Source organism: Mobula birostris, chromosome 22 (genome assembly GCF_030028105.1).
Source record: "Mobula birostris isolate sMobBir1 chromosome 22, sMobBir1.hap1, whole genome shotgun sequence".
In the NCBI taxonomy this organism is placed as follows: Eukaryota; Metazoa; Chordata; class Chondrichthyes; order Myliobatiformes; family Myliobatidae; genus Mobula; species Mobula birostris.
Genome location: NC_092391.1, coordinates 12,385,727 through 12,402,042, shown reverse-complemented (window position 1 = coordinate 12,402,042; position 16,316 = coordinate 12,385,727). Strand labels below are relative to the sequence as shown.

Below are 16,316 nucleotides of genomic sequence, written 5' to 3'. Positions count from 1 at the left end.
GTGTTTTACAGTGCCTGCGATTGCACTTGCAATCGGGATTTATTTCCCACCGCTGTATGTAAGAAGTTTGTATGATCGAGTGAGTTTTCTCCTTTTGCTGTGGTTTCCTCCCACATTCCAAAGATGAATGGATGAGGGATAATAAGTCATAGGCATACTGTGTTGGTGCTGGAAGTGTGGCGATACCCGTGAGCACGTCCTTGGACACTGTTGGCCATTGACGCAAAACCCGGCCCACTTCACTGTATGCTTCAATGTACATGTGACAAATAAAGCTTTTCTTTATCTTTATCTTCACTCTATCATTCAGTCCAATGAAGGGTCTCACCTCAATTTGTCAACTGTTAACTTCCCTCCACCGTTGCTGCCTGAGCTGTGTGAGTTTCTCCACTGCCTTGCATGTGGATCTAAATTCCAACATCTGTGGTCCCTTGTGGCAACACCTGCTGTAGACTGTTCTCTCCCACAGCAGCGTCAGATGTGGGGAATGGGTTTCGACCAGTGTACCCACCGTCAGGCTTAGTCAGTGGCAGTTTGTCGGAGATGTGTCATGGTTTACAGGCTGTTTTGACTTCCTGTGGTCTGATGTAGCGTTTACGTTAAAACAAACCAATGCCGCTGAGAGACTGAGCCAGAGACCTGACACTGAGTGACGCCCTTCCGAATAACTGAGTTCCAGGTCGAAGAAAGTACGTTCGATCCTTTATTACAAAACCAGCAAAGACAAACAATCTTATAGCGATATTAGAAACGAATGAAACTATATTAGGGATACAGCAGAATTAAGAGTAATTAGCACTCAAATTAGCATAATTAAGTGCTCAACAAAAAAAAGTGCCATCCCTGTCCCTGGCTACCTCTAACTAAAGTAAAACTAACTAAGCGTAAATACGTAACTATACTCATTTGCTTCTACCACGCCCTGACCCACGTGACAGATTACTGTGATCCTTAATAACCTTGCAGCACAAAATACAATGCAGACAGACCGAAAATGGATAGATGGCTCCTATACCTGAGAAGGAAACAGATGATTCAACAAGGAGATAAGCAAGTGTAAGTCCCCAGTCCTGTTGGTCTGGTGCTCTGCATACATTCAGGATCTGCAGAGAGAAACAGCAACTCTGGCATGAACACTGATTTACTGGTGACTGCTCGAAGGAGACTGGAAGTCTGCTGCTTTTGGCAACCTTTCATTGTTATAAAGTTTTGCCCTTTGCTTTGTAAAATAAAATGCATGTGATCGGTTCATCGCAAGAAGCAACGAGACAGGATTCTGGCGATGTAGTTGCAAACTCATATATTACTTGTCACAATGCAGACTCATTTTCTAAATGCATAACATGAACTATGGCCCCTGATATGTTCAGTACAAAAAGAACCAAAGTTGTAGCCTTGTACATTCATGATTCCAGATCATACATGGAATTTTTTGGGCAATTATTGGAGGTGGGATATGATCTTCCACTTGCTGCCTCCTCTCCACCCCTTCAGAGACTTAAACGTGAGAATCCAAGATGTCACTGCACTTTGGTACCGAGGGAGCCCCTTGCCAGCTTTACCCACCACCTTTGCCTTCTTAGGAAGTCCATTTGGACAGGGAGTGATTTGTTTCCACTCCAGTTCTGTGCGATCTGACAGGACTCCATTCAGGACATCTTCAAAAGGTGATGCCTTAAAAAGGAAATCCCATCACTCAAGACATGCCCTTTTCTCATTGCTATCGTCAGTGAAAGCACACATTCAGCATTTTAGGAACAGCTTCTTACTCTCCGTGATCAGATTTCTGAACGGTCCATGAAACCACTACCTCACTAATCTCACAAACAGTAGAAAGTCTGCAGATGCTGGAAATCCAAAGCTAAACACACAAAATGCTGGAGGAACTCAGCAGGTCAGGCAGCAGCTACTGAGAAGTGTAAACAGTCGACGTTTTGGGCCAAGACCCTTCATCAGGACTGGAAAATGAGATGAGAAGCCAGGAAATCAGAAATCACTACTTTGCTTTCTTTTTGCACAACTTGTTTGTTTCTTACTATAACTTAGAATATTTTTCATGTATTGCACTGTACAGCAGCCACAAAACAAGTTTCACGACATATGCCAGTGATATTAAACCTGAACCAGAATCAAGTTTAATATCACCAGCATGCTGTACATCGTGAAATGTGTTGTTTTGTGGCAGCAGCTCAGTGCAGTACATAAATTACAATAAATTGTAAAGAACTATAAATTACAACCAGAACTATATATGAAAAAATAAATAGGAGAGCAAAAAAATGAAAAAAACTACTGAGGTAGTGTACACGGGTTCATTGTCTATTCAGAAATCAGATGGCAGAGGGGAAAAAGCTGTTCCTGAAATGTTGAGTAGATGTCTTTGGACTCCTGTACCTCCTCCCTGATGGTAGTGGTGTTTAGAGGGTGATAGGGGTCCTTAATGATGGAGGCCACCACATTTTGATGGTGTCCTCGAAGCTAGTGTGGTCATCGCCCATGATGGAGCTGGCTGAGTTTACAACTTCCTGCAGCTTTTCAGGATCCTGTGCAATGCCCCCCCACCCCCATACCAGACAGTGATGCAATCAGGTAGAATGCTCTGTATGGTACATCTGAAGAAATTTGCTGAGTCTCTTTAGTGACATACCAAGACTCCTCAAACATCTAATGAAAAATAGTCACTATCGTGTCTTCCTTGTAGTTGCATCAATATGTTGGGCCCAGGATAGATCTTCCGAGATATTGACATCCATGAACTTGAAGCTGCTCACCCTTTCCACTGCTGATCTTGCAGTGAGGATTGGTGCGTGTTCTCCCAACTTCCTCTTCCTGAAGTCCACCATCGATTCTTTGGTCTTACTGATGTTGAGTGCAAGGTTATTGTTGCAACACCACCAGGTGATCTTGCCGACTGGTGGCGTAGTGGCACCAGCGCCAGACTTTGGAGCAAAGGCTCCCGAGTTCGAATCCAGCCGGCTCCCTTGTACGCTTTCCATCCGTGCTGGGTTGAACATCGAACTAGCAACTCGGCCTCGTAACAGTAAGAAAGCCTGCTAAAAAAAACTCCACTCGGAGTTAAGGGCTTTCTTCTTCTTCTTCTTCTTCCACCAGGTGATCTACCTCAATCTTGTGTGCGTCCTTGTCCCCATCTGAAATTCTACCAATAATAGTTGTGTCATTGGCAAATTTATAGATGGCGTTTGAGCTGTGGATGTACAGAGAGTAGCTTACTGGACTAAACACACACCCCTGAGTTGCCCCAGTGCTGATCCTCAGTGAGGAGGAGATGTTATTTCTGATCAGCACAGACTGTGGTCTCCTGGTGTGAAAGTCAAAGATCCAGTTGCAGTGGGAAGTACAGAGGGCCAGGCTTTGGAGCTTGTTGATTAGAACAGTGTGATAATGTTGAATGCTGATTCTGATTCTGACTGCTGTGGCTAAGGTGGGAGCTGCAGACGTGGAGAAGAGGAGCATGATGGGCAGGTGTGTGGGTAGTTTGTGAGAAGCTGCATTCCTCCTGATGAGCAAGCAGAACTTCTGTTTGTCCCGATGCATGGAAACAATTCTATTCCAAGTGCTGCTGCTTTTTCTAGGGCTAGGGGCCAAGGATTCCAGGATTTAGTTGGAATGTTGCTGTGATATACTGGCAGTAACCCGCAGGGGTCACCATGCTTCTGGCACCAATATTTACTAACCCTAACCCATATGTCTTTTTGGAATCTGGGAGGAAACTGGAGCAGCTGGGGGAAAACCTTGTGATCACAGTGGTTGTGGGGAGAACCTACAAATTCCTTACAGACAGCAGCAGAATTCAACCCTGAACTTCCAGTCACTGGTACTGAAATTTGCTGAATGAGATTAGTGTAGAATTAGTTTAAAAGGACAGTGTAAAAGCAAAAATGGATCCAGCCCGATTTGTTTTACTTGCATGACATGCTCACACAAATGATTGCTCCAAAGAGTCAAATTCCCTATTTCGATCCTTTATTTGCAATTAGCAAACATACAATTAAGCAGTATTGGATGTTATCTCAGTAGTCTGCAAAGATAAGACCTCCATGGTCCCAAGCTACAAACTGCCCTGAAATAAGCATGAATACGTAACCTATTCCCTTTGCTTTTACTGCCCCTACCCCGCCACCAATGTGATTAGTTACCATAATAAACATAGTAAACACACAGAACAGAATACACAGCTCCTATACCCAGTAATTTAGCCAAGAGGTTAGCCTAACACTTTACGTTTCAGTAATCTAGGTTCAATTCCCGCCACTGTCTGTAAGGAGTTTGTACTTCCTCCTCGTGACCACAAGTGTTTCCTCTGGGTGAGCTGGTTTTCTCCCATGTTCCAAAGATGTACAGTATGGGTTAGAATTAATAAGTTGTGAGCATGCTATGTTGCCACTGGAAGTGTGGTGGCATTTGTGGGTTGGTCACTGATGTAATAACACATTTCATTTTGTGTATGTGATCCATAAAGCTGATCTTAAAATATCTTAAAATGGGTTGTTGATGGTTACCACAGACTCAATGGGCTGAAAGGCCCATTTCTGAGTTTTATGAACTCTACAACTGTTGTATAAACAGTAGTTGGGATGTGAACTATAGATTACAATGGGAAATAGTAAAGGCATGTCAAAAGGGCAATGTTGTGATAGTCATGGGAGATTTTAACCTGTAGGTAGGTTTGGAAAACCGGCTTGGTAATAGATCTCAAGGGAGTGAGTTTGTTGAATGCCTGTGAGATGGCTTTTTAGAGCTGTTTGTCGTTGAGCCTACTAGGGGATCAGCTATACTAGACTGGGTGTAATGCAATGAACCAGAGGCAGTTAGGGAGCTTCAGGTAAAGGAAACCTTAGGATACAGTCATCACAGTATGATTTCCTGATGAACCTGTTAGAATTCTTTGAGGAGATTACAAGTAGGATGGATAAAGGGGATGCAGTGGATGTTGTATATTTGGAATTTCAGAAGGTGCCGCACATGAGGCTACTTACCGAGAGAAGAACCCACAGTATTACAGGGAGGTTACTAATATGGTTAGAGTGTTGGCTGATTGATAGGAGGCAGAGAGTGGGAATAAAAAGGATCCTTTTCTGGTTGGCTGCCAGTGACTGGTGATGTTCCACAGGGGTCAGTGTTGCGACCGCTTCTTTTATGCTGTACATCAATGATTTAGATGATGGAATAGATGGCTTTGTTGCCAAGTTTGCAGATGATATGAAGATTGGCGGAGGGGCAGGTAATGTTGAGGAAACAGGTGGGATGCAGAAGGACTTAGACAGATTAGGAGAATGGGTAAGAAATTGGCAAATGAAATGCAGTGTTGGAAAATGCATGGTCATGCTCTTTGGTAGTAGAAATAAATGTGCACACTATTTTCTAAATGGGGAGAAAATCCACAAGTCTGAGATGCAAAAGGGACTTGGGAGTCCTTGTGCAGAACACCCTAAAGGTTAACTTGCAGGTAGAGTCAGTGGTGAGGAAGGCAAATGCAATATTAGCATTCATTTCAAGAGGTCTAGAATACAAGAGCAAGGATGTGATGCTGAGGCTTTATAAGGCACTGGTGAGGCCTCACCTGGAGTATTGTGAACAGTTTTGGGCTCCTCATCTAAGAAAAGATGTGCTGGCATTGGAGAGGGTTCAGAGGAGATTCACAAGGATGATTTCGGGAATGAAAGGGTAATCACACGATGAATGTATGGTTGTTCTGGGTCTGTGCTTGCTGATATTCAGAAGGATGGAGGGGGGGATCTCATTGAAACCTTTCAAATGTGGAAAGGCCTAGACAGAGTAGATGTGGAAAGGATGTTTCCCATGGTGAGGGAGTCTAGGACAAGAGAGCACAGCTTCAGGATAAGGGGCATCCATTTAAAACAGAGATACAGAGAAATTACTTTCGCCAGAGGGTGGTAAATTTGTGAAATTTGTAACCACAAGCAACTGTGGAGGCCAGGTCATTGGGTATATTTAAGGTGGAGATTGATAGGTTATTGACTGGTCATGGCATTAAAGGTTATGAGGAGAAGGCCAGGGAGTGGGGCTGAGGAGGGAAAAAAGAGGATTAGCCAGGATTGAATGGTGGAGCAGACTCGATGTCTTAAGGTTTTATGGACTTTATGACATAGGAACATAGAAAACCTGCAGCACAACACAGGCCCTTCGGCCCACAGTGCTGTGCCGAACATGTACTTACTTTAGAAATTACCTCGGGTTACCCATAGCCCTCTATTTTTCTGAGCTCCATATACCTGTCCAGGAGTCTCTTAAAATACTCTATTGTATCCACCTCCACCACCATCGCCGGCAGCCCATTCCATACACTCACCACTCTCTGCGTAAGATTACCTACTTCCAGGCACCTTAAAACTGTGTCCTCTCGTACTAGCCATTTCAGCCCTGGGAAAAAGTCTCTGACTGTCCACACGATCAACGCCTCTCATCATCTTATATATCTCTATCAGATCATCTCTTATCCTCCGTCGCTCCAAGGAAAAAAGGCCAAGTTCACTCAATCTACTCTCATAAGGCATGCTCGCCAATCCAGGCAACATCCTTGTAAATCTCCTCTGCACCCTTTCTATGGTTTCCACCTTTCTTTTTCTTTTTAAAGGACATCTTTATCAGCTTAAAATTAGAAAGAGTGACAATGATTTTCTGATATTCGGCTATCGGCCAGAACTGCGAGATGGCTCTTTGGAAGTTATCATAACATTAATTGAAACAACGGTGAACTTCAGACCCATATCTTTGGAAATCGATTGCATGGGACATTTTATCTGTAGCTGCACTGTGTTTCGAATTTAATATTTAGAACCCTAGGCTTTTGAACTGAAGATCCACTCAAGTTCAATTTAAATGTTGATAATTAATTATAGTACTTTTCCTTGGCATCCCTTTTTAAAATTTCAGATCTGAGCAACTGGGAAGAAGAATACCATAAAAGATAGGAGGGAATTAAATTCTGTTTCAGAACAGAACTTCCATAGAAAATTCTTTTACTCAAGTTCAAGGTTATTGTCATTCAATCATACATATGTATACAGCTAAATGAAAACTGGTTCTTCTGGGGCCAAGGTGCAAAGCACAGCACATACAGTCGGAAAATAATATCAGCTCAAGTCCCTGAGTGATATGGCCTGGAGATTGACAGGTTGACATGAAGTGTGAGGTGTATGTTTATGTAAGACAGTATAATGTTACTGGCAAAATTATAACAAAACAAACAGTCATATAAATATGTGAAACAGCAGCAATAAAAGATTAAAAGTGACCAGTGCAGGATGAGAGAGTGTCTGTGAGTTGGGGAGTGGAGGGGTGGGCAGCATAGTATTCAGACAAGGTGTACTTGTGTACAAGGTTGGCGGGGTGGAGATACGTCTCTACCAAAGGAGGTATAAAGTGCTCCTTTGCTTCACTAGCCTGCAGGTCACCCTTGGGCAAGGTGTAGCACTTGCTTAGCCCCTCCCCCCCCCGATCATGTAAAACCAAGGGACCAGGTGGATGGTCGTACGAGCAGCTGGTGCATATCACATGTCCTGGTTATGTGACCACTGACACCAGGCAGACAATCTCTGAAGAATATTAATAATGGCTGGTGTCACCCATCTTATAAAGACGCTGCCCAGGAGAAGGCAATGGCAAACCACCTCTGTAGAAAAATTTACCAAGAACAGTCATGGTCATGGAAAGACCTTGATCACCTATGTCAATATGATAGGGCACATGAGGAATGAATGACAACCGTGTGTGCTGGTTAGCTTGGGGGACAAAGTCGTTACCTAGCCTGACAGTTCTGGTTCTTATGATGTGCTTCTGCCTGACAGCAGACAGTCAAAAGGATTGTGGGAAGGATGCCCATTTATACCTCACGTGGCAAGGTGTCAAGATTCATGAATGTATCACTGGCACGTTCAGTAATATCCATTCCTTGTTCATTTCATTTTCATTTTATTATCAAAGTATGTACGCAGAATACAACTCTGAGATTTTTCTTCTCCAGATAGCCATGAAATGCAGAAAAACCACTAAAAGAAACTGAAACAAAATTCACAAACCCCAAATCCCAACCCCTGCCTTGCATAAAGGCTAACAGATCTCTCACCCAGACACAGGAGGCAAAACATCAAACCCCTAATAACCAAATCTCTCCCATGCAAAAAAAAACCCAGCAACAATAACATCAAACCATCAACCCCTCTCTCGCACACAAAAAACTAACAGATCGCTCACACGGAAAAATACCAACAAGAATATCAGACCCCAAATCCGCAACCCCTCCCTTGCCCCAAAAAAGTAACATATCACCCACCTGCCAATTGCCAACAAGAAAGAAAACACAGCAAAACCCAAGGAGACCAATGTAAACTGCAGTCCACACCAATAATCACAGAAGTCTCAGAATTATGAAAACATCCTCTGTCAGCACTGAGGAGAACGACAGCTCAAACTCAGACTTTCCGTGGGGAGTGACCGTTGAGCCGTGGCCTCCCATGAAGAACGACCGCCGACCCAGCCTCCTCCGCATTCACCTGGATGTTTCAGCCTACCTCGACGCTTCGATCGGCGAGTCAATCACAGCCCCGCGCCCCGTGCCTGGTCTCCTGCTCGGGACAATTCGTGCTCATGGTCCTCTCGTGGAACTTTCTTGGCGACAGCGGAATGCTAGGTCACTTGATTGAACTCCAAATCGTATGTCGCAGGCTCCAGCAGTTTCTGAAACACAATCAGGACAAAAAGAGTAAGTGGAAGGTGTAGTGAAAGTGAAGTAATTAACTGTCTGGAAGATCTCACCCGAAAAATCGTTGTTTGCTGGTGTCACCTTGACTGGAAGATGTTCCGGTCACACTTCATTTGAATGGTGTATCGTGGCATGTTGCTTTTAAGGCACCAAATTATTGCTTGATCCATTTAGTGTTCTCCATCCAAGGCAACATCTGGGTTTCCTTTATTCAGATGCCAAGGGAATATAATGTTTCAGATTTCTACTATTTACACTCAGTGGCCACTTCATTAGATACACCTGTACACCTGCTCGTTAATGCAAATGGCTAATCAGCCAATCGTGTAGCAACAACTCAGTGCATAAAAGCATGCAGACACGGTCAAGGGGTTCAGTTGTTGTTCAGGGAAAACATCAGAATGGGGAAGAAATGTTATCTAAGTGACTTTATCCATGGAATGATTGTTGGTGCCAGACAGGGTGGTTTGAGTATCTCAGAATCTGTTGATTCCTGGAATTTTCACAGACAATAAAACAAACAAACAAAACCATGCAGTTAGCAGCAGTTCTGTGGGCAAAAATGCCTTGTTAGTGAGAGAGGTCAGAGGATAATGACCAGATTGGTTCAAGCTGACAGGAAGGCGACAGTAACACAAATAACCACGCGTTACAACAGTGGTGTGCAGAAGAGCATTTCTGAATGCATAACAAGTCGAAGCTTGAAGTAGTTGGGATACAGCAGCAGAAGATCACGGACATACACTCGGTGGCCACTTTATTAGGTACAGGAGGGACCTAATAAAGTGGCTGCTGACTATATTTATGCCTTGAAATTCATTCCTCTCGTGGCAATATATTCTTCCTTCAATTACTAAATCTGTTGTCTGAATTCTAAAGGTGTAGTGCTCATCATTTAACATTATCAACCAAGGATGCATTTCTTGGCATTTATTTTTGCTTTTGGTTACTGTTTTTGTTCCTTTCCCGAGAACGCCTCTGACTCTTGCTGCCCTCGCTTTTGGTCATTACCAATTCATATCTGACCTTCTGTGCTTGTGCTCCGTTGTCAGATACTTCCTTTCTCATTATTTTTTGCCTGCAAACTGACAACATCAACATGAACGAGCTTCTGTGTGGCATAGATGTGCAGAAAATTGCCGACAGTTTCGCTCCTTGCCTGGAACCATCTCCAGTAAGGTCATTAGGCTTCTAACCATGCTGGAGAACTTGAAGAGAGCTATCTCTGCTCTGTGCAGAACTCCTTTACACTTAGTTATTTTCAGTATATTTTCAATCAACAAATCAATCCCTTTGCTAAAGTTGGAGGCATTTGAAAGGTCAGCTCAGCTTTTTGATGACAGTTTATTCTTGTTATTCCTGTTTTCCATGGAAGAACTTATTGTTTTATTAAGTTTTATTTCTTCAGTTAACAGCTTCCCTTCTTCTTCCTGTATGTTAATAATATTTCATATTCCAGAGTTCTGTGCTGAGACCACAGAGTAGAGGTGCCGGCTTTAGGATATGATATTAAACCTGCTCTTATGGGTGGGTAGGGGAAAAGTGGATGCCAAAGTTTCTCCCAGTGGCCACGCATTATAATTCCACGTCCCATCCCCATCCTGATATGTCCATCCACGGTCTCCTCTACTGTAAAGATGAAGCCACACTCAGGTTGGAGGAACAGCACCTTATATTCCATCTGGGTAGCCTCCAACCTGATGGCATGAACATTGACTTCTCTGACTTCCGCTAATGCCCCACCTCCCCCTCGTACCCCACCCGTTATTTATTTTTATACACACATTCTTTTTCTCTCACTCCTTTTTCTCCCTCTGTCCCTCTCACTCTCTCACTATACCCCTTGTCCATCCTCTGGGTTTTTTCGCCCCTTCCCCTTTTCCTTCTCCCTAGGCCTCCTGTCCCATGATCCTCTCATACCCCTTTTGCCAATCAACTGTCCAGCTCTTGGCTCCATCCCTCCCCCTCCTGTCTTCTCCTATCATTTCGGATCTCCCCCTCCCACTTTCAAATCTCTTACTATCTCTTCTTTCAGTTAGTCCTGATGAAGGGTCTCGGCCCAAAACGTCGACTGTACCTCTTCCTAGAGATGCTGCCTGGCCTGCTGCGTTCACCAGCAGCTTTGAGTTGTGTTACTTGTGTTTGCCAAAGTTTATGTATTTATTTATTTATTGAGATGCCGCGTGAAAAAGGCCCTTCCGGCCTTTCAAGCCGCACCACCCAGCAATCCCTGATTTAATCCTTGCCTAATCATGGGACAATTTACAATGACCAATTAACCTTCCAACCGGTACGTCTTTGGACTGTGGGAGGAAACTGGGGCACCCGGAAGAAACACATACAGTCACAGGGAGAATGTCCAAACTCCTTACAGACAGCGGTGGGAGTTGGACCCAGGTCGGGGTCGCCCTTACTGTAAAGCGTTGTGCTAACCTCCATGCTACCGTGCCACCCCATGTATAAGAATAATAGCTCCTCCCTCCACATATAATTATTGCAATTTAATTTAACTAATTAAATAAACCTGGAACAAAACGAAGGAAAGTATCAGGGACCATGGAGACCACTTGACCCACCATTATCAATTTGGTTGAAGTTCGCCTTTCTCACCCAGACTCGAGGTATTCCAGATCCATAGCAAGTGGCCCAGCAACTAAGCTGTTCAAGGGGTGATTAGGGATAATTTCCAAATGCCCTCCTTTCCTACAAGGTCCACAAAAGGGAAGACCCATGTGTGTTAATCCCAGAAGGAAGTTAGCTGAGTTGGCATATGGTTCAAGCCTTTCTGTCCACATATGGGGTGGCAGGGCTTTTGGTGGATAGAATAAATGGATGTCTATAAAAGAGAGGTAATGCTGAGGAGGTTTTATAAGGTATTGGTCAGATCATATAGAATATTGTGAGCGGGTTTTGGTCCCTTATCTGAGAAAGGATGTGCTGACATTGGACGGGGTCCAAAGGAGTTTCATGAGAATGATCCCAGAATGAGGAATGGTTTATGTATGAGGAACACTTGATGGCTCCAGTCCTGTACTCTCCTGGGGGGGCGGGGGGTGGTCTCATTGAAACTTAACAAATACTGAAAGGTCTAGATAGAGTGGACATGGAGAGGATGTTTCCTATAGAGGCGAGTCTAGGACCTGAGGACACAGCTTCAGAATACAAGAAAAAAGATGAGGAGAAATTTCTTTAGCCAGAGGGTGGTGAATCTGTGGAATTTATTGCCGCAGACAGCTGTGGAGGCCAAATCATTGAGTATATGTAAAGTAAAGGTTGATAGGTTCTTAATTAGTGAAGGCATCAAAGACTACGGGGAGAAGGCAGGAGAATGGGGTTGATAGGGATAACGAATCAGCCATGATGAAATGATGGAGCAGCCTCACTGGGCCAAATGGCCTAATTCTGTTCCTATCTCTTGCAATCTTCTGCCGATTCCTTCATCACTGGCTGTACGACAGTAGATATAAACTCACAACAATTCTGAATCTTTGCTTTTCAGGTGGAGAGGAAACGACACATTGGGAACGACATTGTGACCATAGTGTTCCAAGAAGGAGAGGATTCATCGCCATCTTTCAAACCTTCTATGATCCGTTCGCACTTCACACGTATCCTCTTCTCTTGTACTAAGGATGAAAACCTTTGGTCTAAAGACGTGTGCCTGGTTTAGATTACTCTTTTCCTTTTTTCAACACCTTCCACAAATCTGTGTGGGCACGTGGCCAAATGGTTAAGGCATTCGACTAATGATCTGAAGGTCGTGAGTTCGAGCCCCAGCAGAGGTAGCATGTTGTGTCTTTGAGCAAGGCACTTAATCACACATTGCTCTGCGATGACACTGGTGCCAAGCTGTATGGGTCCTAATGCCCTTCCCTTGGACAACCTTGGTGTTGTGGAGAGGGGAGACTTGCAGCATGGGCAACTGCTGGTCTTCCATACAACCTTGCCCAGGCCTGCGCCCTGGAGAGTGAAGACTTTCCAGGCGCAGATCCATGGTCCACAAATCCAGTACCTTCCTGGTATTGAAGACAACCCTGATACTTTGCAAAGAGAGTCCATGCTGTTACCTTGTATTAGTACTGGAGCCTTGAGCAAGGTGGCTGAAGATCTGTGGGCCGGATTTAGTTCCCTCCGTCTGTTCCCATGGGCAATGACAGACTGGCCTGTTACAATTTCACTAGGATAAGGCAAGTTCTGCAGCTGCAATGTCTGCTCACGAAAGGATGAAACTGGAGATCTTTGTTCTGTGGGTGTAGCATTGTGTTAGGATGTGTTTGCAACCCTTCTAATGTTTTCCTCCAGAGTAACACACACAAAAAGGCTGGAGGAACTCAGCAGGTCAGGCAGCATCTATGGAGGGAAACAAACAGTTGGCATTTTCAGGCCAAGACCCTTCATCAGGACTGGAGAGGAAGGATGTGAAGGGTGTGGACTCCTTCTTAGCTCTTCTGTTTTTCTCACCTATCACCTCCTACTGGTGTCCCTCCTCCTTTCCTTCGCATGGTTCACTCTCCTCTCCTTTCAGACTCCTTCTCCTCCAGCCCTTTACCTCTTCCACCTCACCTCTCACCTCTTAGCTTCTCTCTTCATTCTTGCTCCCCCACCCACCTGGCTTCACCTACCACCTTCTAGCTTGTACTACGTCCCCCCCCCCCCCGCTTCCAGTTCTGATGAAGGGTCTCAGCCCGAAGTGTTGATTCTTTATTCCCCTCCATTGTTGCTGCTCAGCCTGCTGAGTTCCTCCAGCAGCTTGTTTGTGTTACTCTGGATTTCCAGCAGCTTTTATGTGTTACTCTGGATTTCCAGCAGCTTGTTTGTGTTACTCTGGATTTCCAGCAGCTTGTTTGTGTTACTCTGGATTTCCAGCAGCTTTTACGTGTTACTCTGGATTTCCAGCAGCTTGTTTGTGTTACTCTGAATTTCCAGCAGCTTGTTTGTGTTACTCTGGATTTCCAACAGCTTGTTTGTGTTACTCTGGATTTCCAGCAGCTTGTTTGTGTTACTCTGGATTTCCAGCAGCTTGTTTGTGTTACTCTGGATTTCCAGCAGCTTGTTTGTGTTACTCTGGATTTTCAGCATCTGCTGAATCTCTTGTGTTAATGTTTTCTTTCATCTTGCTGGTGGAGGTGAGAATGGTGGTTGGGGTAGTGAAGTGAGGTGGTTTTAATAGAGGATGTAGCTGCGAAGGAACAACGACAAACCATGAGAAAACTTCCTAGGTGTTAGAACCTGTTAATCACTGACAGCTCCCCCAAAACCTGGAGCCTCCACTGTCTACAAAATAAGATATCCCAAACTTGACTAATTAAGATAATGATGTCTAATTACATTAATCCATTTCTGTCTGCACAACAGTCCCTATCTCTACATTCTCTGCACATTCATGTGCCTGTGTAAAAGCTTCTCAAATGTCTCTGTCATATTCATCTCCATCACCACCCTAGCAGTGCATTCCAAGCACCTGCCCCTCTCTGTGTAAAAAAAAATAGCTTGCCTCGTACATCTCCTCTGGCCTTTCCCCCTCTCACCTTAAGTCAGGGGATCTCAACCTTTTTTATGTCATGGGCCCCAGGTTGGAAACTCCTGACATAAATGCATGTTCTCTAATACTTGGCATTTCAATTTTGGGGAAAAGATAAAGCTGTTTACTCGATCTATGCTTTTCATAATCTTATAAACCACTGTCAGTTCCCCAATGAGCCTCCCCTCTGCACTCCATGGAAAACAACCTGAGCTTGTCCAGCTTCTCCTTTAGTTGGCATTCTGGTAAACCTCCTCTGCACCCTCTCCAAAGCCTCTGTATCCTTCCCATAGCATGATTTTTGATGAGAATGTGGCTCGTGGTGTGAGCTCAAATAGCTCAGCACGCTGGAAACATCAAAGTTAGTATCCTGAGCTTGAGAAAGTGAACGCTGACTGTCCATCGAACTTATCCCAGGTCCTGAGTGCTAACCGTCCACAGAACATATCCCAGGTCCTAAATGCTGACTGTCCACAGAACTTTCCCAGGTCCTGAGTGCTGTACTACTCTTCACACAGCTTAGTTTCAATTATTAGGTTTCCTCTGTTAATTCACAGCGGATTTCATGTTCAATTGAAAGGTGAATTTATGGCTGTTTAAACATGCCTGGTACTTATGTCAAAATGGCCATGCTATGCTTAACAGGAAGCTAGGCTTGCCTTTGTCTGTGCATTCTCTTCAGTATCTGGATACAAGGAACCAGACTTGTGAACCGTTCTTGCATTGGTTGGTCTCCTGTTACAGTGAGTAAAGATTTTCTATGAATGTTACTGTTCACTTTGCCTTGTAGTCCTTCAGCACAACACTTCTTCATCCTGCAGATAGTTCCCTCTGCTGCCACTGTTAGTATTTCCTGCCTCCTCTTCCAATGAGGCAGCCCCTTAGCATTGAGGATGGCTCAGCTCCACTCCAGTCCCCTCAGCTCCACTCCGGTTCCTTGGGTTCCACTCCGGTTCCCTGGGTTCCATTCCGGTCCCCTCGGCTCCACTCCGGTCCCCTCGGCTCCACTCCGTTCCCTGGGTTCCACTACGGTTCCCTCGGTTCCACCCCGGTCCCCTCGGCTCCACTCCAGTTCCCTGGGTTCCACTCCGGTCCCCTCGGCTCCACTCCGGTCCCCTCAGCTCCATTCCGGTCCCCTCGGCTCCACTCCGGTCCCCTCGGCTCCACTCCGGTTCCCTGGGTTCCACTCCGGTTCCCTCGGTTCCACCCCGGTCCCCTCGGCTCCACTCCAGTTCCCTGGGTTCCACTCCGGTCCCCTCGGCTCCACTCCGGTCCCCTCAGCTCCATTCCAGTCCCCTCGGTTCCACTCCGGTCCCCTCGGCTCCACTCCGGTCCCCTCGGTTCCACTCCGGTCCCCTCGGTTCCCCTCGGTTCCACTCCGGTTCCCTGGGTTCCACTCCAGTCCCCTCGGTTCCACTCCGGTCCCCTCGGCTCCACTCCGGTTCCTTGGGCTCCACTCCGGTCCCCTCGGCTCCACTCCGGTTCCCTCGGCTCCACTTCGGTTCCCTCGGTTCCACTCCGGTCCCCTCGGCTCCACTCCGGTCCCCTCGGCTCCACTCCAGTTCCCTGGGCTCCACTCCGGTCCCCTCGGTTCCACTCCGGTCCCCTCGGCTCCACTCCGGTTCCCTCGGCTCCACTCCGGTCCCCTCGGTCCATTCCGGTCCCCTCGGCCCACTCCGGTCCCCTCGGTTCCACTCCGGTTCCCTGGGTTCCATTCCGGTCCCCTCGGCTCCACTCCGGTCCCCTCGGTTCCACTCCGGTTCCCTGGGTTCCATTCCAGTCCCCTCGGCTCCATTCCGGTCCCCTTGGTTCCAGTTCTGTTCTGTAAAAAGTGATGTGACAGGTAGACAGGAGGGTGAAGAGGCTTTGTCGTACTGCCTTTCATCAGTCAGCGTGCTGAGTAGAACGTTGAGATATTATGTTGCGGTGGTACATGACATGGGCAAGGCTGCATTGGGAGTATTGTGTTCAGTTTTGGTCACCCTGCTGTAGGAAATGGGTAGCGGGGTGGAGATACGTCTCTAATGAAGGAGGTGCAAGGTGCTGCTTCCC

The 16,316-nt window shown here is 45.7% G+C and overlaps 1 protein-coding gene across 1 annotated transcript in view; it reads left to right on the top strand.

Moving 5' to 3' along the window:
- The window catches only part of garnl3 (GTPase activating Rap/RanGAP domain like 3), a 403,971-nt gene that overhangs the window by 254,292 nt on the left and 133,363 nt on the right, over positions 1-16,316 (top strand). The window contains exon 12 of the mRNA XM_072240887.1: positions 12,243-12,351. Coding sequence (XP_072096988.1) covers positions 12,243-12,351 — 109 coding nt within the window. The remainder of the gene's footprint in view (positions 1-12,242; positions 12,352-16,316) is intronic.